At 46.3% G+C, this 23,538-nt stretch overlaps 2 protein-coding genes across 5 annotated transcripts in view; one reads left to right on the forward strand and one right to left on the reverse strand.

Annotated features, from left to right (window-relative positions):
- SLC13A5 (solute carrier family 13 member 5) overlaps window positions 1-23,538 on the reverse strand; it is a 50,649-nt gene that overhangs the window by 25,977 nt on the left and 1,134 nt on the right. The gene's annotated exons all lie outside the window — the stretch shown is intronic.
- Window positions 11,233-23,496, forward strand: XAF1 (XIAP associated factor 1). 4 transcript variants are annotated; one of them, XM_043499415.1, is made up of 9 exons: window positions 11,233-11,317; window positions 12,139-12,222; window positions 14,510-14,645; window positions 15,436-15,492; window positions 16,085-16,343; window positions 17,729-17,796; window positions 18,572-18,916; window positions 20,240-20,309; window positions 21,745-23,496. In XM_043499415.1, the coding sequence occupies exons 2-9, from the start codon at window positions 12,191-12,193 to the stop codon at window positions 21,756-21,758; spliced, it is 981 nt and encodes a 326-aa protein (XP_043355350.1). In that variant the 5' UTR covers window positions 11,233-11,317; window positions 12,139-12,190; the 3' UTR covers window positions 21,759-23,496. The 4 variants fall into 4 exon arrangements, with proteins under 4 accessions (XP_043355350.1, XP_038231719.1, XP_038231718.1 ...); XM_038375791.2 differs by having other exon boundaries at window positions 11,276-11,561; XM_038375793.2 differs by lacking the exon at window positions 11,233-11,317 and having other exon boundaries at window positions 12,144-12,222; window positions 14,443-14,645.

The following is a 23,538-nucleotide window of genomic DNA, read 5'->3' on the forward strand; positions in this document are numbered from 1 at the left end:
AGACAGCCCCCCTCTAGTCCCACCCCATGAGCCACTCACAGCCCCCCCGCTTCCCCATGTCCACCCCCCGAGCCACTCGCAGCCCCTTCCCGCTGCCCCATGTCCAACCCCCCAATGAGCTATTGACAGCCCCCCTCTAGTCCCTCGGTGAGCCACTCACAGTCCCCTCGCTGCCCCATTTCATACCCCCCATGTGAGCCAGACAGCCCCACTCTACCCCTCCATGAGCCATTCACAACCCCCACCCGCTGCCCCACGTCCAAACCCTCCCCACGTGAGCCAGACAATCCCCCTCTGCCCCCCACGAGCCACTCACCGCCCCCCCGCTGCCCCACGTCCAACCCCCCTGAGCCATTGACAGCCCCCCTATGAGCCACTCACAGTCCCCCCCCCCACTGCCCCTCCTCTACCCCTCCCTCTGGGCCACTCGCAGCCCACTCCCCCCATTGTCCCCCATCTACCCCACCCATCCCTGTGGGCCACTCACAGCCCCAGGGGGAGTGGCAGGATCAGGTGTCAAATGCCAACACGGCCCCCAGCTCCCCCCTTCCCGCCCAGCACCATCCTGTGCCCGTGGGGCGGGGATCATGTGCCAGACTCCCCCCCCATACACACCCACACTCCTGCCCCGTGCCAATGGCAGCATGTGGGTATGGGGAATCATGTACTGTACCAACCAGGCACCCAGCTAATCCCCGCCACCCCTATCCCACGCATCTCCCCTGTGTCCCTGGCAGTCCTGGGGGGGGGCGATCCTGAGCCAGGCCTCCCCCTTCCCAGCCCCAGCTCTCACACACAACCCCCCCCTCAGGTAACCCTGGGGCAGTGGGACTTGGAAGCAGGGGAAATGCAACCACCAGCCGAGAGAGTGCTGCATGAAGGAAACTTGCACCGGCCTCATTTCCCAGCCCATGTAATGAGGGGGTAGGGGGGGCAATCTCTGCCCAGCCTAGTGGCTGCTCGGGGGGGTGGGGTGGGGAATCTCTGCCCAGGCTGGTTGACTGCAGGGGGGGTGGGGGGTGAAGAATTTCTGCCCAGGCTGGTTGACTGCTGGGGGGGATCTCTGCCCAGCCTAGTGGCTGCTGGAGGGGCGTGTCTCTGCCCAGGCTGGTTGACTGCTGGGGGGGGGGGGGAATCTCTGCCCAGCCTAGTGGCTGCTGGGGGAGGGGGGGTGTCTGCCCAGGCTGGTTGACTGCTGGGGCTGGGGGGGGGAATCTCTGCCCAGCCTAGTGGCTGCTGGGGGAGGGGGGGGGGTGTCTCTGCCCAGGCTGGTTGGCTGCCCTCTGGCTCCCACGGAGAAGAGTCCAGAGTTGTCTTGGTCGCTCCTAAATGTTCCACTGGGGAATGATCAGGGACTGGGATCGAACTCCTCCGAGCAAGCTACTAGTACAAAGCATTGATTGCCCAGCATGGCAACTCTAAGCCCCCTCCCTACCAGCCCCATCCTCTCTTCCGACCACCCTTCCCAGCCCTCTCCTCCTCCTGCAGCCAGGCATCCCCCGCTCCATCTTCTCCTATCCTTAGCTCCCCACTTCCCCCCCCCCCCATCACTTTTTCTGCCTCCCTTCCCTACCGGGACACTGGTAAGAAGGAGCCAGGGATCCCTCCTGGCTGCACAGCAGAAACTCTGTATGCAGTGGTGGTGTCCTGTTGGTCCCAGACTATTAGAGGGACAACTTGGGTGAGATAATCTCTTATTAGGCCATCTTCTGTTGCAGAGAGAGAGAGAAGCTTTCCAGTTTACACCCAGCTCTTCTTCAGGTCAGAACAGAAGTTGGTCCAGTAAAAGAGATTAGCTCATACACCTTGTCTTTGTGGCAGAAACTCTCTCTCTGTACTTGCATGACCGCCCACTGAAAGCCCTGGAGTGCAATCAAGTTACCCCCATTAGCGGCCTGACAAGAGGAGTTACGTTGTGTATCCCAGCTCATGTTATAAAGCCATGTTCTCTAGCCGACCTCTGCGTGGTTCATCTGGGGCTGTCATTTATAGCACAGTTATAAGAAAAACCTTCTCCACGTTGCTCATGAAAACTGGGCTACAATTCTGCAAGCAAGAACGGTGCTTAAACATGCTTCCAGTTAGCATGAGCTCTACTCCAGTGTAGGCAAGGGCCAACTGCGCTGAAACACGGCTCTCTTGGGGCCATGCCAGATCCTTTTCACTTGGAGCGGAGCATTGCTCAAGTGAAGACCAAGGGGTCTGATTCTCCACCGCTTTGCACCTTGACTCGTAATTCACACCTGGGCAAAGTGGGCATTAAAATGCTGCCAGTGGCATGAGACAGCGGGGAATTCTGGAGGAGTGGCATTTTTCCTGCTTCACACCCAAGTAACAACAATCTGAAGTGCATTGCTGTGGGGAACAAGGACTTGTGGATCTGATCTTGCAAACCGTGATGCAGGGCCAATGAAGTCACTGGGGCTGCTCACGTGAGTAACGGTTTGCACGACCTGTGTAAGGGCTGTGCTGATGACTTAAGTACTGTTGGCAGGTTTTGGCCTCTATTGACCAGGTACTCCAGGCTCAGAGTCACAAAAGGAGACGCTCTGTTCTGCTTGCTAACACAATGAATGCCCACGAAGGAAATGAGTAGCAGGCTGGAGCCCTAGTAACAGCCCCTCTGGGTAACATAATGAGCCCAGAAAAGATTCCACAAAGGTGGAGAGGCTGAAAGGGAGCTGGAATCAGCTCAAACTTGCATTCATGTGTCCAGGTTCCAGCAGCAGATGAAAGTGTCAGAAGCTCTCAAGTAAGTAACTGAAAATAGGTAACTCCTTATAGAAACTGTACTGTTTGCTGTACCCAAGCAACTAATGAAAACATAGTTAATTGGCTTGTGGCTTCAGTGGAGAGACAGCAATTGTGCTCACCCAGTAAACACAGAATAAAAAGACAAAATCAACCAAGCAATAGGAGATGCCTTTTAATGGACTAACTAAATCAATACAGGGAAAAATCTTGGTTGAGGAGGCTGCTCCCATGCCTTGTTCTGACACAGAGTCCTCATGTGGCCTTGGGCAAGTCACTTAGCCAATCCGTGCCTCAGTTTCCCCATCTATTACAAAGGGGTGTTGAGGCTTCATTCAAACCCATCTTCAACATGCCTTAGATAATTTAACTGCGTGTATTCTATGAAAAGGATCAAAAATCCCAAGTAGTTGAGACTTCATTGATTGACCAATGGAAAATCAGAGCAAGAGATACAAGGTATGCAAAAGGAGACATACGGACAATGGAATGATCCTCTCATCTGCAGTGATTTGAATAGCAAATGGAGCGTTATGTCTTTAACAGGATAGGAAGGGAAGGAATGTTGGAAGCACAAAGTTCCCTGTGGTGTTGGATCACAGTTGGTCTTGGGCAGTTCCAGAGAGGGGAAAAAATTAAGGAGAGAGGGAGTGGCATAATAAATTTGTTAGTCTCTAAGGTGCCACAAGTACTCCTTTTCTTTTAGAGGAAAAGAAGAAATTGGCAGAGAATAATCTAGACAGATGGATTCACCTGCAAAGATGTGACTTTATCAGTACTCTCTTGGAGTTTATGAAGGGGCTGAATTGCTGCCTGACCAGATGCAGCTGAAATAGAGAGAGCGCTAAGAACCAAACTCCAGAGTCCAGACACTGCTGAATTTGGGGGAAGATGGGGCCAGCTATAAAATTCAGACCCAATCTCCAGCAGACCAGAACAAAAACACAGATCTGCCTTAATATCATTTTAACAGGTAGGTAGCAGCTGCTTTGCAGTATTGCCAGGAGCCACCCAGACACACAATCTAACAAGGCAGGCACCCACAGCAGAACTAAGGCCTGTGTTTGCAAACTTAGATGCCTAAAATTAGGCTCCAAAGTCGGGGTTAGGCACATCACTAAATGCTTTGACTTGTAGGAGTGATGAAATTCACTGAACTTCCAACTGAAATTCCAACTTCACTGAAGCCCCTGGGAGCTGGGAAACCAGGCTTCTTCTATTGAGGTGCCTGGACATTGACTTTAGGCACCCAGCTTGCAGAATTCTGACTGACAATCTTGCCTGTACACAAAAATAAATGAGACTTGTTGGTAATTAAAGCCATTGGGAGTTGACTTTGCCAGCCTCCAAAAAAACAGATCACAGCTTCCTTCCTGGAGTTACTACTCCCTCTAGGTTCAGATCCTCAGCTCGAGAAAACCAGCAGAGATCCATTGAAGTCAATGGAGCTATGCCAATTTACACCAGTGGAGGATGTGGCTCACTTTACTTTGTTTCATAAATGCCATTCAGTGGTGGTAAAAGTTTGCACAGGCAGTGAATAAGCTTCCCCAAACAGCCCCAGGGCTGACCTGGCTCAGGCCACTTACAGGGGCCCATCCACCTCTTGACCTCTCTGCTGAGGTTGCCAACAAGGGTGCTAAGTAGCGCCAACTGCGATGTGGATCTCTCTCCACTAGGAACTGCACAGAAACCGAACAAGTCTTGAACATGAGCCTCCAAGCAGCTGCTAGGCTGAACCAGCCTTCAATCACTTAGTGGGCTGCTGAATTAGAACCCCACAACTCAGAGAGGTAAAAAAAAAAAAAAGCTCCTTATCCCATCGCTGCTAGATAACCCCAGCAAGCCAGTCCCTCCCCTTCCCATTTAAACTAGATCCTCCATGCCTTTAAACACCTCCCCAGAGAATGTTTTATTTCAGTGTCAGTTAATTCTCTGTGTAAGAGGCAATGGGCCAAGTTCACCCAGCTGTCACATGGGTCAGTCTAGCCCAGCAGGATTGTACCTGGTGTTGAAATTTATCTAAATAAAAACAGATTAGAGAGGATGTGGGCAGCGGATAGGTAGATCTAATTAAAATAAAGGAGACAGCTGTGGCCAGGTAAGGGGAACTTCCAGCCTACTGAAGTGCTTAGCAAGGGGAGAGGGCAGGGGGCGTGTGATTGGGCAGAATGGGGAAGGACAGCGGCTTACAATGGCTGCTCTTGGGAGTTTGCTTGCGCTTCTGGCTGAGAGGAACATGTTTGATTTGGCAGCTCTCCCTCCTGTCCCTGTCCCTGTCCCCGTCCTCCTCAGCCTGTGCGTGCATAGTGACGCCAGCCTTGGCCGGATCCCATGGTTCTGTGAGAATGGCAGCTCTTTCACATGGCCCACATGAGCCTGGCCTCCAGCTGCTCACAGGCTAAGGGGCACCCACAGCTGTTCACATTGCTGCGGAGACATGGCTGCACTCGCAAAGCCAAAGCGCCCAGAGTTGGGTAGGTTTCAAAATGGGCTTTAGTCAGACCCTCCCACAGACCTGAAACCCATCGCAGGGTGAATGACTCCACCATGCACGCATGTAAAGAGCTGCTTCCCACAAGTCCGCACCACTAAGGGCAGGGCAGGGTTTCCAAAGCTGAACGATGTGCTTCCCCAGCCTTTAACAGATGTCAAAGGACTGTTTGGAAACTGGAGACTATTCGGGCTAGATGGGGATGTCCTTCTATAGGCTAGCATGGCTCCTAACAAGAGTCAATAAAGCAAAAACTGGAAATTCAGTGCAAAAGCAAATATAGGGGCCTGATCCAAAGCTTTTGGACTAAACAGCTCAGCTTCCATTAATGGATGTTGGATTATGCCAGTGGTGCACCGTGTTTCTACAGAGCCACCTTTCTGGAGTCTTTCAAAGCATTTTACAACTATTAATGAATTAAGCCTCATAAAACCCTTGCTACTCTTATCCCTACTTTACAGATGGGCAAACTGAGGCACAGGGAGGTTACGTGACGTGCCCAAGCTAACACAGAATCTGTGGCAGGGCTGGTAAGAGAACTCCAGCCTCCTGAGCCCTGTAATTTAACAAGTCCATCCTTTCCCGTATAGATACAACCATGAATGTCCGTTTCATTTGATCTGAATACTCTTCAAAGCCGGCGAATGGGACATTACAGCAAAATATCTGTCAAAGGGTAAGACAATTGCAGTGTTTGAATTAAGTAACATGGAGAATATGGGGTAAACTTGGGAGGTAAGAGTTCCAAGTGGGGAAATTAGAAAATAAAGATTTGGTGTAATCTGACTCATTCCAAAGAACTTACTTTTCAGAGATATCTTGTCCTCCTCCTGACCCATGGATTCCAGTGACTGCTGTTATCACTAGATAGGGCTGGCCACTGGCACGGATGACTTACAGGTAGAAGTGGGTGTATTTGGAGACTGAAATTTCTCCCACCCCCTGTCCACCTGTAGTTCAAACACCCGCCAACCACATAAGCACACCTTCGCAAGCACAACTTCCTGGTGTCAAAGCAATCAGTTTGTCTCACTCAAAATACAACCATTTTTTAAAACAATTAAAATGTCACAGCTTCAACACAGCATTTAGAAGTGCAAAACCTTAATGAAATTAAAGTCACAGAGACCTGCAAGAGCTCTGATACGGGGGTGGGGTGGGGGGGGAAAATCGGATGCTTAAATGTACTACTAGGTTTTAGCAGAAAAAACTTCTACTACCCTGTCTTTTGACATTGGAAAAAAAAAAAACAACTGGTTCAGAACTTACCGCTCTGTGTGATGCTTAATTTGATCAGACGCCTAAAACATGTCTTGTGTGTAAACCTTCTAGTGCATAAGGTAATGATACAAGCCTTAAACTGAAAGAAAGTTATTACTGGCATTCAGGGGACATCACTGTTCGTTACCTTCTGTTTCTCCTCCCCCCACTAAGTACTTTTTGTAGCCTCTGCCAGTCCACAGTGTTCCTTTAGGAATATCTTTTGACTGGGTTCCTAATGCAGCATCTGATATTTTTCCAAGAAGAGCTTTTGTAACTCTGAACTTACGGTTCTTTCAGTACAATCCCTGTGCCCAATAACTTTCTACATAAAAGCCTTCATTATGAACCTCTCGGTCACCGTCCCTTGCTGACCAGACTTCTGAGCCCTGGATGGTACTTCCAGTACAGTTTAATCAAACCCTGGGGAGAGTTTCAAATACTGTACAGAGTAAAGACGGGGGGGGGGTAAATAATTTGAATTGTAATTGGCATCATTGTAGTCTGCCTGTCCTTCCATTACTTCCTGACGGCTGCCATCTCATTTACATATTTTTTCAAAAGCCTTTTCTCTGCTGAGTTACATAATTTGTGTTTATCCAAATAAACATTAATTATTTCCAGGTCTGGGCAATAGTGGATTTTTGGTTTTTGTTTTGTTTTTTGGAATAGGCAGAAAATTAACCAGAGCAAAATGAACTCTGATTTAACAACAAACACTTAGCCCACGTGTCGCATTCTGGAGAAGCTCTGCAAACGTTAGCTAACAATTCTTCCCAACCCTCCAGTAAGGTAGAGGAATGAACGTTATCTCATATTACAGACAGAGGTGAAGGCTCAACATTTTCAAAGTGTCTAGTGATTTTGGGTATTCAATTTGAGACACTAGGGGCCTGATTCACCAGGGTCCTGCACCTTGTAGTCAATTACACCACTACAAAAGGGGTGCAAAGTCATTTGCTCTGCACTGGTGTAAATGACCCGGGGCAAAGCCATGAAGAATCTGAACCTTAGGACCTAATTTTCATAAGTATTGATTTGCATGGGCCTAATTGAGGAGTAAAGTTAAGCACACGTGAAATAGAGTGACCATTTGTCCTGAATTGGATGGGACAGTCCCGAAACGCAGAGTTCAAGCCCCGGTCACAGACTGAATGACTCCTGCAGCTCTTGTGCTGCGGGGCTGGCTTGGCATGGCTCTCCACTCCTGGTGTTGCAACATCGTTCAGTTTTGGCTCTGCCCCCGACTGGACCAAATTTGTGACAGTGGAGTTGTGACCTGGCTCATAGGGTTGCAGGGCCACTCACTCAAATTTGGCCTACCCTGCCTCCCGTCATCATGACAGCTGGGTTAAATTTGAGTGGTGCTGGGACCCCAGAGGTTGCAGTGCCTGGAGCAGGGAGGTGAGCCCAGCCACCCCCTTGGAACAGAAGCCACAGGAGTTGCCATGCGACCCTTTGAAACATTCTGGAGATCCAGTTTTGGGTCCTGACCCAGAGGTTGAGAAATCCTACTCTAGGCTGCCCAGATACAAGAGCAGAAATCCAAATTATAGCAAATCTTGTTGCTTTGCCCAGCAAATCTTCTTCCTTGAGGTCTATCTACCTGTCCAACTGTCCATCCTTAGACTAAGCCCCTCTGAGTGTTTTATATGTCTGGAAAGCACCTAGCAGATCATGGGCACTACAGTAAATAATAAATATGAAGTATAATCCTTTGCAGCTAATATTTTTGAGTCACTATATATTAAGGTCCCATTTATAAAGGTTAACTAATATATTTTTAATAGATGGCTAATCTATTGCTATAGATTCTTACAGAATCCAACAAGTCAATAGGTATCTTAAAACACATCTGTATCACTCTCCTCTGGTGTGCTTATTACTATCTCTAACCTATTGCTTGTGTCTGTAACATACTTATAACACCTACTAACTCTTCATAAGCCATTTATAAATGGAACCTCAGTAAAGCATATAAAGCATGACAATTTGTTTCCATTATTAGTGCTGCAGTAATCTCATGTTTCCATTCACTGATATCAGAGTAGCAGCCGTGTTAGTCTGTATTCGCAAAAAAGAAAAGGAGTACTTGTGGCACCTTAGAGACTAACAAATTTATCTGAGCATAAGCTTTCGTGAGTTACAGCTCACTTCATCGGATGCATTTGGTGGAAAATATAGAAAGCTTATGCTCAAATAAATTTGTTAGTCTCTAAGGTGCCACAAGTACTCCTTTTCTTTTTGCGAATACAGACTAACATGGCTGCTACTCTGAAACCTCTCCTTACAATGTGTATGATAAAACCCATTGTTTCATGTTCTGTGTGTGTGTGTATATAAATCTCCCCACTGTATTTTCCACCGAATGCATCCGATGAAGTGAGCTGTAGCTCACGAAAGCTTATGCTCAAATAAATTTGTTCGTCTCCAAGGTGCCACAAGTACTTCTTTTGCATTCACTGATACAGGCTTTTTGGTCGTCAGGACATAGGACTACCTGGTGGACAACCTAACAAAAAGAATTCCACCAGGATTGAAATGGGGAAGGGATGCGATGGAACAGAATTCTTACTCCTACTCCCCCTCGTTTATTTTCTGTGATTCATAAGAAGTGCATCTCTAGAAATCTAGAGCCTTATAATGATTTACACTTGGTTCAAATTTCATGTGGATCAGCAGCCAAAAAGAAATATTCCAGCACAGCACACACACAAGCCTTCTTCCACAACCAACCTACATCCCCGTCAGCTCACTACACAACGAAAAGAGAACTTGCAGTTTGACTGGAAACGTCAATGGATCCCAACTGTGTTGGACCAATGGGAGAGAGTGAATTCAACAATCAAGCACCAATCACTGAAAACGTCCTGTCACGACTCCCGCCTTTTAAATCTAGCACGTCTGCAAGTTCAAGTGCCCCCACTGATAGGGTGACCAGTTGTCCCGCTTTTATAGGGACAATCCCGATTTTTGGGTCTTTCTTATATAGGCTCCAATTACCCCCCAACCCCCACAACCAACCCCAGTCCCAATTTTTCCACACTTGCTGTCTGGTCACCCTACCCACTGATCCTAACCATCACAATATTTGTACTGGGGCAAAGGGGAGGTTTGATGCCTACAGATTAAAGATTTGCCTTTGTTCATACCAAAAAAGTTCTCCTGAAGTGGATTGAGGCTTATTAGGCAAAACAAAAAGCTAGCCCAAGAGTGCTCTGGAAGGTTCTGGAAGTGTTATGCTCACGAAACTCAGGACTTGTCTCCACGGTGAGGCAGTGTGCTTAGGGAATAGTGCACTGGAATGGGACTTGAGAAACCTGGGCTCTGTTTCCAACTCTGCCCCTGACCTGCTGGGTGACCTTGCTGGGCCACCCTGTGTATGTAAAACATGGATAATGATCTCCCTTTATGAAGTGGTTTGAGAGCTACTGGTAAATAGTGCTCTATGAGCACTAGGAGTTATTAGGAAGTGCCACGGGTACCAACCATCTTTCCAATGGTGAGAAGCGCCCTGCGTCTACACGCAAATTTTTCCCCATTGATAGTTCTCTGGACAGACAAGGAGAGAATGAATGAAGCAAAGTGACCCCATGGGATTCAGACCTGTGGCCTGATGCAAGGTCCAAATGCTAATGGGAAACAACTTGAAAACTAGGCCATACGGCTCTTTCTGATTGGCTGAGATAACAATGGACATTGTCACATGGTCAGAGGCCAATGAGCTGTACTAACAAAGGAGGATGTGGCTTGGAGGAGATACAGACACCATGGGGGATCGGTGAGGTGGAGGGTAACCTTTCTAAGCTACCTACTAGCGCCGAGCTGTAAGTAATCTTCCACGCTAGTAACAAATCAGCCTGAAGCCCACTCAGTGAGATTCACCAAAAGATTAGCTTGGAGTGTGTTAGATTATTTGCTTTTTATTTTATGATGCTCTGTCTACTTTCTCCGCCACACAAACTCACTTAATCTAGGGTTTATCTACAGCACAACTAGAACCAAGTCTCCTGATTCCTAGTCCTGTGTCCATCCATTAGGATAAAATGTTACGGACGGAGGGAAATTTGCAGCGTGTTTATAAGCAAAATGTCATACAAGGTCAGTTTAACAGCCCGCAGATGCCAGGCTCCTTTTAAGACATTTGAGAAAATGCCCTAGGTGTGAAACATTCTACCAGTTTCCCATGCAGTGACAACTTGAAAACAGGTTTGGAGCTTTTTCCTTTGGTCAGCTTGCTTCATCTGTCAGGTCTTTCTCCTGAGTCAAATTAATATTGGGCACGTTCACATTATTTCAATTCCTGAGGCATCTTCTCTTAGAGGACTGTATCCTGCACTCACATGGGTTCTGGTCTAAATAGGAGATGGGAAAGACCCATTAGACCAGGGCTGGGATCCTATAGAGCTGGCCACGCAAAGCCCGGATAGAGAAAAATAAGAGGAAAACAAGGGGGGCGTTCTAACTCCACTGAATGCATCCGATAAAGTGAGCTGTAGCTCACGAAAGCTTATACTCTAATAAATTTGTTAGTCTCTAAGGTGCCACAAGTCCTCCTTTTCTTTTTGCGGATACAGACTAACACGGTGGCTTCACTGAAATCTAACTCCCTCTTGTGATCACCAGGAGGGCTGTCTGCCAAGGAATCCACTGAAGGCCATTCATGTTTTCTTTGTCCTCAGGAAAGGAATTCACAGCAACAGGCAGGAAGGGGGTGGAGGAACAGATCCCTGTGCTGTCCCCTGCGACAAGGAAATTTGACTCCAGACTCCCCATCGGATCACAGGCAGCCTCAGGGCTGGAGCTGAGCAGGTGAAGAGCTCCCCCTCCCTCTAGAGGCTTTCACAGCCCCAGAGAAATTGAAGTGGTTGTCAACCGGGGTACGCATACCCCTGAGGGTATGCAGAGATCTTCCTGTGTGTACAGCAACTCATCTAGATACTTGCCTAGTTTTACAACAGGCTACAGAAAAAGCACTAGCGAAGTCAGTACAAACTAAAATTTCATACAGACACAGTGACTTGTTTATACTGCTCTATAGACTATACACTGAAATGTAAGTGCAATATGTATATTCCAGTGGATTTATTTTGTAATTCTATGATCAAAATGAGAAAGTCAGCAATTTTTCAGTAACAGCGTGCTGTGTCACTTTTGTATGTTTAAGTCAGATTTTTTGAGCAAGTAGTTTTTAAATGAGGTGAAGCTTGGGGGTACGCAAGACAAATCAGACTCCTGAAAGGGGTACAGTAGTCTGGAAAGATTGAGAGCCACTGCCTTATTGTATTCAAAGTAATTTGGGATACAGAGGAAGGAGGTGAAAATACCACCCCAAACACACAGCACCTGGAGACTAGGTTGGAGCCGAGTCTATTCCAGGACGCAAAAAGAAAAGGAGTACTTGTGGCACCTTAAAATAAAAAAATTATTTGAGCGTAAGCTTTCGTGAGCTACAGCTCACTTCATCGGATGCATTCGGGGGCTCACCCGAGCTCTTGGTAAACAGCAACCACCAAACAGTGCCCCTCCCTACTTACACCACTCTTCCTGTTTCACAGATTTTGTTGGTAGAGCAGTAGTTTAGGGTTGGGTTAGTATTACAGGCAGTTTCAGTTTCATTTCTCTCCCTACAGCCTGACCAAATAAATAAAGAAAGAGAAAGAGGGGCACAGGCAGAGAGAAACCATGGAGGAGGAGAGCAAGTTCTGCAAGAACTGGTAAGAAAACCTTTAGTTCCCCAGTGTGATATTTATATCTGAGGGTTGTAGAGGCTCTAGACCAGTGGTTCTTAACCTAGGATACGCAGAGGTCTTCCAGGGGGTACATCAACTCATCTAGGTATCTGCCTAGTTGTACAACAGGCTACAGAAAAAGCACTAGCAGAGTCCGTACAAACTAAAATTTTTTACAGACAATGACTTATTTATGCTGCTCTATATTCTATACACCGAAGTGAAAAGGACAATATTTATATTCCAGTGGATTTATTTTATAATTCTATGGTAAAATGAGAAAGTCAGCAACTGTTCAGTAATAGTGTGCTGTGCCAGTTTTTTATTTCTAGGTCAGATTTTGTAAGGAGGGAGTTTTTAAGTGAGATGAAACTCGAGGGTACGGAAGACAAATCGGACTCCTGAAAAGGTGGAGAGCCACTACTCTAAAACAACGAGGAGCCTGGTGGCACCTTAAAGACTAAATAGATTTATTTGGGCATAGTCTGTTAGTCTTTAAGGTGCCACCAGACTCCTTGTTGGTTTTGTGGACACAGACTAACACGGCTACCCCTCAGATACTGTTCTAAAGAGCTCCCCTTAATCTCTCTCAGTGAGGAGGAAGGCAGGGGCAGGACACGGGGGGGGCTCTTTAAGTTCACCAGCAGCAATGAGGTGGGAAGGGTTGTTATCTGCTTTGAGTTAAACTTTGCAAAAAAGCTGCCAAGAGTTTTTAAACTATTTTTTGTATTTTAAAAACACACGTTTCCGCTTTATCATGGGCAGATCCTCCCCCACTGGTTACTGTCCACATTCTGCTTCTATATGCACACATCTAGGAACACAGGAAACGCCACACTGGGTCAGACCAGAGACTCATCTGTCTCTGGCAACAGCAAGTACCAACTGCTTCAAAAGAAGCTGAGGGAATTCCTGGATTATGGAATAACCGGCCTATAGGGAAAGTTAGTTTTCATGGAATCTGGAATAGGGATCTGTAGCAAGGTGCCTCCAAACCCTGCCAGTGCCTCAGTTTCCCCTCATGCCCAATGGTTCTGTCACCAAAATGACTTAACTTTCTGGCTAGGTCCCCAGAAGTTCCCCCATCCGGGCTAATCAGCCTCTTCATCCTCCCATTAATAGCATGGGTCACTGTGGTAGCCTAGGGTAGTGGTTCTTAACCAGGGGTACTCAGAGGTCTTTCAGGGGTACATCAACTCATCTAGATATTCACCTAGTTTTACAGTAGGCGACAGAAAAAGCATTTAGCGAAGTCAATACAAACTAAAATTTCATACAGAGGTTGACTTGTTTATACTGCTCTATACACTGAAATGTAAGTACAATATTTATATTCCAATGGATTTATTTTATAATTATATGGTAAAAATAAGAAAGTCAGCAATTTTTCCATAATAGTGTGCTGTGACACTCTTGTATTTTTGTGTCTGATTTTTTAAGCAAGTAGTTTTTAAGTGAGGTGAAACTTGGGGGAACGCAAGACAAATCAGACTCCTAAGAACATAAGAACAGCCATAGTGGGTGAGACCAAAGGTCCATCTAGCCCAGGATCCTGTCTCCCGACAGTGGCAAATGCCAGGTGCCCCAGAGGGAATAAACAGAACAGGGAATCATCAAGTGATCCATCCCGTCTCCCATTCCCAGTTTCTAGCAAACAGGGGCTAGGACACCATCCCTGCCAAGAGCCATTGATGGACCTAGCCTCCATGAACTTATCTAGTTCTTTTTTTAACCGTTATAGTCTCCTGAAAAGGGTACTGAAAAGGCTGAGAGCCACTGGCTTAGCGGGAACTTATACCTATCTTCCCAGCCTTGGGAAGACTAAACAAATGATCATAATCAGGACCCAAAATCTATGGAGTAGATCCTCAACTGATGTACGTTGTCCTAGCTCCATTGAAGACCAAAGTTCTCCAAACCTGAGGACAGCTGGAATCCACCTCCAAACTTTGCAGCTCCCTACATGAATATAGGGCCCAATTCTCCTCTCGCATCAACTTCACCCCTTTGTGACTCAGTCGGAGTTATTCCTGATTCGCATATGTGTGAAAGGAGAATCAGACCCAGATATTTTGGGCCTAAATCCACTGACCATGCCTGTCCCCTTTAAAGATGTTCATAGGAGAACAGTACAACCTCAGCAACAGAGTCCAAATGTCTCAGTCAAACAGGGCACAACTATAAATATTCATCTCTAATTTTCAGGGACAAGCCAGTTGAGCTAAAGGAGGTCCAGTAACATTCCTTTCCTTCCCCCTTCCATGCCACACAGTAAACGAGATGTGTCTGCTGCCAATTTCTCTCTCCATGAGGCCCACTGCGTGCGGTTTCTTGCTATCTGTCCAGAGTGTGATGAACCTATTGCTCTAAAGGAGATGGAGGAGCATCAGGCAGACGCACATAAGCAGGTGAGAGTTGTTCTGTTTCCTGAAACAAGAGCTCCCAGTTATGAGCTATGTTTCATTTTAGCCTGGCTATGCTATTGGATGACAAATAGCAATGAATGTCTATAGCTGAAGAGCAGAAAATATCCTCTGCTCCCTGCTCACAGCTCCCATCCAGCCACATGGCACTTACATGCTCAAGCTGAGGGTCTGTAGCCTAGAACACATGGACCTGACTCCACTCTGTTACACCTAGTATATGCTGGTGGAACTCCACTGATTTCAATGCATAAAACTAGCATAGCAGAACTAGCATAGGAATCAGGTCCTACTGGAACCATCTTCAGCAAGCATAAATCATCTTAATTCCACTGATGTCAACAGAGTGATAATATCTTACACCAGTTGAGCATCTGTCCCTATATTGATAGGGCTACAGGCGCCTAACTTCCACTGAAATCAATGAGAGTTAGGACCTTACATAAATGTGTGGCTTTTGTCCTTAGCATTGAACTTGGGGAACTTTCAGGTTCAGGTGCCTGAATAAAGTGGCCAAATCCTGCATTTGAACAGCCAGATCAGAATTGTATTTTCCACTAAATCTTGCATAACATAGCTCAGTCCCTGCTGCAGAAACTATGATCTCCACTAGCTTTTCGTCAAACGGAATGAAAATAGAGACACCATCCTAGGCAATGAGCCTGCAGTAGAGTTGGCATGAGATGCCACCAGACATCTTTGAAGTGTTCCCCCATGATCTGTTTCGTATTTTCTCCTAAGCAACCTACTAAATCTTTTCCCCCTTCACTTTCAGGTCAGATGTAAACTGTGTCACCAAAGCATGCAGAAATACCTACTGGAGAATCATGAGGTGAGTAGAGTGATGTATAATATCAGAATCCTATTCAGATGATCTCTGACAAATCACCTTGATATGCACTGAAGAGAAATGACTTCAAAAAAAAAAAAAATCTTGCCTGCTGAAATGTAGCAGCCCGAGTCAGACAGCTTAAGCATGACAGTCATTCCTTAGTTTAATTTAACAGAACATTTTACATTTAAATAAGCATGGTGAGCACTGTCCCTACCCTCTTCTTCCAACGTAGTTCTGCAGGGATTGGCTAGGAGAGTCTATCACCTCTGCACATCTCAGGGGGCCCACTGTTTTCATGGATAGTGACGCTTCTGCCCTGCAGCCCAAGCTCACATCTCTCACAATTCCAAGGAGGAGGCTCTGAAAAGCGAGAGGCCGTTCTAAGCATAGGGGTGGCCTGCAAGAAGGTGCAACGCTGTGGTGGGAGAAGCAGACAGTGGGAATGGTTAGGAAAGAGATGTGGAATGAGAGGAGGATGGAGAAGTTAGCAGGGGCATTTTCAGAACTGGCAGCAATTGCTGCAGCCTGACATCCTTATGCTTTCGGCTTTGATTTACGGTTTGCAATAATTTCCTCTGCCCACATGCAGTCCAATGAATGTAATGAGCGATCGCTGAAATGCACATTCTGTGAGCTGGAAATGCCCTTCAATAAGCTACAGAGGCACCTGGAAGCTTGCAGTAGTCGCACTGAGCTCTGTTGGGAGTGTAACAAATACATCATGTATAAGGACTTGGATAAGCACAAAGACGTTTGTCAGAATGGCAGTAAGCTATCAAGCAATGGTGAGATGCACTATCAACCCAGTGAGGAGTCTGCTTGTCAAACCTCGATTCTCCCACCCTCAGGTATCCAAAATCCCTCATGATCTGTGACAGGGTCACGTCATTCCAGCACCTGTTGCTTTGGAAATTCCCAGTTATCTGTAATTACTGTATTCACAATTATCTATGAATTTTAATAATCCAGGTTGTTTTGTATAGTGTGAAAGTCCCCACAAGGGGTTATTGTCTAACCAGCGACAGCTAAAGGGCCAAATTCTGCTCTGAATCATACCAACAATTGTAAATCCAGAGCAGCTCCGTTGATGTCAAGTGGAGTTGCTCTGCATGTGTAGTGGCATAACTCAGAAACATTGGGCCTTATTTTTGTCCACAAGAGGCCTCTGGCAATGTAAAGGGGCCTTAGTGTAAATAAGAATCACACCATTGAATTTTTAGCTAGAGTGACATCTTAGGGCCTGATCAACCATTACTTATTTCCCCCAAAATTCCTGTTGGCTTTAAGGGCAATTTGGGTGTGCAAGAACTGGAGGACAGTGTTCTCTCTCAGGCAGGGACCCCGATCCCATTAAACCAATCCGATTAAGTTGGCATAACAATCCTACTTCTACTGCAAACTGCCGAGAGTGACTAAACAAGCAGCTTTGCAAACACTAGCTAAAGTGCAACAAACTCACCCCCTTCCTGGGGATTGGCTTAATCCTCAAGCTTGACTACTCTTCGAGCCCACACCCTAGAGCCTCTCTCTCCAGAGAGGCACTGCAACCTCCCTTATATTTTATATATATAGCAGAGAAGCAAAACCCACTTAAGCCTTTCCCACCAGGTTCAGCACCTGCTAAACTGGTAGAGTATTTAGAGTCCATGTTGCCAGCCTGTTACAGTGACCTTTAAAAGTAGCACATTTGAGATGGGCTTTCTTCCTACTGAAGTGTCAACAGCCAGGCCCATTACTGAAGTGTTTGATAGCATCATGGTCCCTTGGGGCTCGGGACAGTTTTCTGTTGGGTAAGAGAAGAGGGTGATAGGATAAGTGGGTGATCATTAGTGAACACTGTCCTTCCTCAGAATCATTGGTAGGCTCCACAAAGAACAATGGGGGACAGAGAGCAAGAACGTACTCACTGGGAAATATACAATCCTTTGTGGGATAGCACTATGCAGAGATGGGCCCGAGGTGCAAAATGTGGATCCAGACTCAGATTTCAACCACTCCAAAGTTCAGCGGGGAGGGAAGGTCAGAACTTGAGTTTATTTAATAGGGGCCAACAGTGAAATCCAGGTCCATATCTGCCTTAGGCTCTGGTCCTTGAAGTTCAGTGGTGTTTGGATCAGGTGCCTCTAGTACTGGTCAGCGTGACCTGACTTTGAGGAGCCTGGGTACAGTATTTTACTGACTCGCGCCCGCTCTGCGTATTACCAATAGATTGCTTTCCCTTTTTCCTCTGAAGGTCTCAGTGAAAATCTTTGTCTGCAGTGCAATAAGTGCTTCCCAGATGACCAGTACCTCCAACACCTGGTAAGTGGTTTGGGAGCTAAACCAGCAAAGAGCTTGGGCCTCATTCAAGTCAGGCCTTTTCTGTCGAAAGCCACATGTTGCATTCGGTAGGACAACATGTTTTGGCTGCTCAGTTTGCACAGCCATTGCTATCCCATGTCCAGCTAGCAACAGCTACACATGCCCTCGTGACCACGAGCTTGGCCGTTAGCACCAGTCTGTGTTTGGCAGGGCTGCCTCCAGGGCTCTTAGCCTCTCGCCGCTGATGCAGAATGCAAACAGCTGTGACATTACATGCCCCCTGTGTCCTTCTTATGCCACTTCCTAGGCAGTGGGTATCGAGAAAGACTGGTTAAAGCAGCCCTGAAGAACATAGGCCCCAGTTCTGTTGCCCTGAGGGGTCTTTCTGTTCTGAAAGGGCTGTCACTAACCTTTGAGCCAGTTTGATGGTGCCTTTGCTGCAGAAGCTCCTAATGAGAGCCTCACTCCCCATTGGAGCATCTACCTGGACTCCATCCTCCTGGCTTCGTAAACCACCTGCAAACCCTGACTTCCCCACCCCAGAGGGAACTTTTAGTTGTAGTCTGTTTTGTAGAACATCTCTCCCTCCCCAGTATTTTTAAAGACCTCCATCTTTACTAGCGTTTAATCTCCCATTATCTCCGTCTGATGTTTTTAATTTTTTTTTTATATTCAATCGCTGTGCAGACTATACCTTTTCCCCAACACCATCATTGGTTCACCATCTGGCTATTTCCTTTGTTCTCTCATGATTCTTTTTAACTGTCCTCCACAGAACGAGTGCAGCCCGCTCTCCAAACTTGCGGAGATTCTTGCCAGCCAGCCTGTTACAAAATCCCGCCCGCTCCCACCTCCCTCTCTGGTTACGTCTCCCCCCCACGAGAATGCAGCCACAGCATGGAAGGACGTTCGCCCGAAGCGGAAGGAAAAGGACTTTTCTGCCTCCAGGCCCTTGCTCAAACCACTGAAGAACAAAAAGTCAGCAGGCCGCCCTGCTTTCACTGCCACACTGGATCCTGTACTGCCTAAGGCTCTCGAAGGCCCAATGACTTATGATGTGTTGGTGACCTGTTCCCAGTGCAATATCCTCCTCCCAGGTCCGACTCTAAGGAAGCACGAGGTGAGAAATGCTATGTACCCCGCTGCACACGCTTGGGGGTGGAAGACAGCGAAGGGGTGCTGGGGACAGCTGGACTTTAGACGGTCTCAATCTAGAGACCAATGATACTTCAGCTGTCACACCTGCCTCTTCTATTATTCACTACTTATTGAGAGCTGGCAGCATGCGCCGCCATGGAGTAGACAAACGACCAGATTCCATTTTTGTTTACGCTCATGACAATCCAGCAGAACTTCACTGCCATTTAAGCTGAAGGACAATGTTGGCTCTCAAGAACAAATGGGTATAAATTGGCCATGAATAAATTCAGGCTGGAAATTAGAAGTTTTCTAACCATCACAGGAGTGAGGTTCCAGAGCAGCCGTGCCGTAGAAAGGGCAAACCTCCTAACTAGTTTTAAGATGGAGTTTGATAAGTTTACAAACAGGGTTATATGATGGGTTTGCCTGTAGTAGCAAGGGGCTGGGCTTGATGACCCTGGAGGGCTCTTCCTGTCCTATGTTTCACTGACTTTAATGGAGTTTACTCTGGATTGACACTGCCCGAGTCTGCCCTCCACAACATCTATCTTCTGCCTGATTTGGGGGAAGTTACACCAATGTAAAGCTGGTGTATCAGAGTGAAGAATCAGCCCTTAGTATTTAGGGCCTAGTCCTGCAGCTATGACTCATGGGTGCAGACTGGCATAGATCCATGGAAGTCAATGGGGCTACGCCTACTTTAAATTAACTGAGAATCTGGTCTGGTAAATCACACTGGGCTTGACTCTCAGATACACTAAGGGCCTTTCAGACTACTGATCGCGCGAAGGGGCCTTAAAAGGGGTGCAAACAATCCCCAAAGGAAAGCCCCTGGGCAGAGCCAGTGTAGAGCTAGCATAAGGTTTCTGCACAGCCCTATTCCCATCCCCTGGTGTAGGCGGGGGATCTGTAGCGTGACCAGGCGCATGGCTATTGCCTGCTTCCCAGGCTTCATAAGAGGCCATGGACAAGTTCCTGCATAGCTCCAGAATATAGAGGTGGCAAAGATGGCTTAAAACCTCCTTTACTCTACCTCCCATCCCTGCCTCAAATGCAGAAATGGAGGGTCAGATCCTGCAAGGTACTCAGCCTCTTCTTCCATCTTCACTTCCCAATATGCTTCCAAATACATAAATTCAGCATGAGGAGTGTGATTCGGGTTATTTTGTAGTAGGGACAGAGCTTGCCTCAGGTCTCAAGGCCTGGTGCAGGGACCCAGTTGTCTCCTAACCAAATGTGGATACATAAAGAACGCAGGGCTATGTTCTTGTGTATTCATTGTCATCATTATTTGTTTGTTCAGACCAAATGTCTGCGTCTGGCTTCTTTGCAAAGTCTCAGGAGGGAACCAAAATGGAGTCCTGGAAAACAAGGTATTATAATATTTGCAAGAAATACAGTATAACTCAGTTAGTGCCATCTACAGTTACTAGGTACTGGGTTAGTCGGAACGATGGGGCATTTCCCATAGTAGGTGCCTCTGGAAACGTTAAAAGATCAAAGCATCACAGGGCAGTTGGGTATTTCAATGTGGATAGTGGTATGTTTTCCTAGACAGTCTCCATGTTTAGAAACTATGCTCTGATCTTCAAGGCCCCCATTTCCTAGTCAAGCTAACTCAGCAGGAATGCTTGAATTGCAACTGCCCAAAGCTATACGTTAAGGCAGAGGCAGAGACACGAGAACTTGGGTGCTCCCAACATCTATTCTTATATGCTTGCCACTTGAATAAGCTGCCACAGGTCAATACTGAATTTTGTAGCCACTCTCCAGTTGGAGGCTTTAAAAAAAATATATATATATATAGCTGCATTTTCATACCAACTCAGTTACACACAGGAATTTAAAATCAGCTCCCTGCTGTCCTTTTATAAAGCATGAGGTCTTCAGCTGTCCTAGCAGACAGGATTTTAGGTACTCAAGATGCATGACAACACTGACAACTAACCACAAGTTTCTAGTAATCACATCTTAATTAAGGACTTGTGCACCCACCCGTGTTATATGACTTTAATTATACTGTTATAATAAAAACAGTACAACCCCACTAGAATGGGTACAATTATGCCAGTCTAAAGGTGCTTAAACTAGTAGAGTTTATTTCTGTATGCTGAGGAGCATAAGCTATAAGGCACCTTTAGACTGGTATAATGGCATCCACACTAGGGGTTGTACCAGTGTAACTATACTGATAAAACCATAATAATAATTCCCCTGACAGTTATACCAGTGCAAAAGCTGTGCACAGACCTGGCCTAAGTGATGTTAACTATAAGGAACTTGGGCCTAATTCTGCAGTCTTTAGTCAGGACAATTTCCCATTGCTTTGTATAATATTTTCCATAGACAAAAATTCTACCTTCTACTTTTAGCCAGAACTATCCTTGTTTTATATCAAGAGGAAAAAAAACCAAGAACAAAAATCAATGAAAGAGCGTACAGTGTATGTCTCTCCTCAGACAGACTGCACCAACCTGGACACAGAATGGCTGCCTCTCTCTTTAGGCAGCATATTTACACATTTAAAGATGCCATACAACTAAAACAGAGAATGCACCAGTGTGAAATTAAAGGGAGTTTTGGCCGACCATGGACTATAGGATCGTACCCTGAAATAATTACCTATCCATTACATAGTTTGTACTCACTTGCCTTGTACTTTGGACTGTTCTAATGGACTCAGTCAAAATGGGTCAGGGGAGGTAAGGGCATAAATTCATGGGCCTACCTATTCATTGTTTTAAAAACATAAATAAATAAATAAATAAATAAATAAAACAAAGACTTTGGGTTTTGTTTGTTTTACAGAGGAGCCTTTCTAAGGCACTCCTGGAAGAAACTGGAACCAGAGATGCCCCACCAGACCCCAGGCTTCAGTTCAGCGCTAGTAACGGCATTCTAAACACATGGCTTTATACATAGCGAATAAAAGCATCATGCTTCCTACACTAGACTGAGAACCAAGAACCATTCTCAGAAATTTATTCTGAACCAAATAGGCTCGTCATCAAGCTCCACCAGAAAGGTCTGCACAGCTGTGCCCCAATGAGTGCCATCCTTTTGGGCATTAACATGTAGTCCCTTCTTAGGGACTCACTTGTTCTCTATGCCCTGCCTGTCACAAGAGCGGAGGTGAAAGGTCGAATTCTCTTCTCAGCTATGCTGGTACATCGAGGCTGAAGGTGCAGTAACGTAACAGAAGTACTTGGCCCATAGTGCTTACACTGAAGCCTTCAAGGTGTTGGCTTTCAACTTTGACCCTAACTTCCCATAGTGATCCATCCCACACCACTAGACAGGTTGTACTCAGGTCTATTGGGCTCGTTCACAGCCCTTCTCCCCCAACCACACACACACACGCCCTTCACCACTGAGAGCAGCTTATGCCTCATAGTCACTTATTGGGGAAAATATTTCCCCTCAAGGAATTCATAAGCACTGTAGATTTGCTGAGCATCTGCCATTCCCATTAATTTCAGTGAGAACTGTGGGCCTCACTGACTCATAGCGTGTGGCCCAGCACAGCAAAGGGCTAAATACTGGTCTCATTGAACTTTATGGGAGCTTAGTCATTGACTGCAGCCCACGCAGCTTAGCCGCCAAGGTTCTGAGCACCCTCATTGGCAGATGAGAGTCTTCAGCCCCTTGTACAACTGAGCCCAAACTGCTTCCACATTAACTGATAGACGCAAATGGTGGAAAAGTTAAATCTCCAGAGCAAGTAGGGGTTGTATATTGAGGCAGATGTTGAACTCTAGTTGAGTGGGAACAAATAAAAATGTTAACTGTGAATAAATAAGGTTATTTCATTGGTACCATGTTTTCCCTGCACTGAAGCACTCCTAGCTGTATGTGATCCTATCCCCTGGTTGCTGGAAGCGGAGTGTGGCAAACAAGTGACCTTGTTTGCTAAGTGCGTTCTCACCCAGTTCATCTGAATCCATTTGAAAATGAATGTTGATTTACATTATCTGAAGAAGCCACGCTGCCAAGCCACTAGTACGTAACTGGATACCCTTTGCTTTGCATCTCTGATACCGGGATGTTTTGCTGATGAGAGCGTCAATGAACCAAATCGGACTATCGAAATGAGACCTACAAGATAGCTCTAAGCAGGATAGGATTTTCCAAGGCTGCCAGCACTAGCCTCACTCATTGCTTCCACTGAAGTCAATAGCTGACTTTTAAAGATGTCCACCAGTTTTGACAAGCCCATCCTAAATATCTGCTGCACAACACTGCGTTATGGAATATAGATAGCTAGACAATTGCTTTTTTGGGAGAATGGGTGTGTAGCTGGGGTAAAAGGGCTAACTCATACTCTGTAGCAGTTTCTTACATTAATTTTACATTCAGTGTTTTACAGATGTGCATAGGATAATAAATTTAGTATCCCAAGACATAAAAGTCATTGTAATGTGCAAAAAGCCATAAGATTGTAATGTCTCTGAAGCAAAGCGTGTTTAGTGTCTGTGCAGAGCTCTACCACGATGGGGCCCTGATCCTTGACTGGGGTTTGTTGCTCAGTGCTACGCCAATACATTTTTATTATAATAGAAAGATCTGCTAGATTAGTCTCTTCATTTTTTGTCTGCACAGCAA

This window comes from Dermochelys coriacea, chromosome 17 (assembly GCF_009764565.3).
Source record: "Dermochelys coriacea isolate rDerCor1 chromosome 17, rDerCor1.pri.v4, whole genome shotgun sequence".
NCBI classification, from domain to species: domain Eukaryota; kingdom Metazoa; phylum Chordata; order Testudines; family Dermochelyidae; genus Dermochelys; species Dermochelys coriacea.

Excerpts from the sequence above, each read along its gene's own strand:
- XAF1 (XM_038375790.2), top strand. The coding sequence starts at position 12,191 with ATGGAGGAGGAGAGCAAGTTCTGCAAGAACTG. Across the intron at positions 12,223-14,509 it reads AGCAAGTTCTGCAAGAACTG|TAAACGAGATGTGTCTGCTG; the intron begins GTAAGAAAACCT and ends CATGCCACACAG. Across the intron at positions 18,917-20,239 it reads CGACTCTAAGGAAGCACGAG|ACCAAATGTCTGCGTCTGGC; the intron begins GTGAGAAATGCT and ends TTGTTTGTTCAG.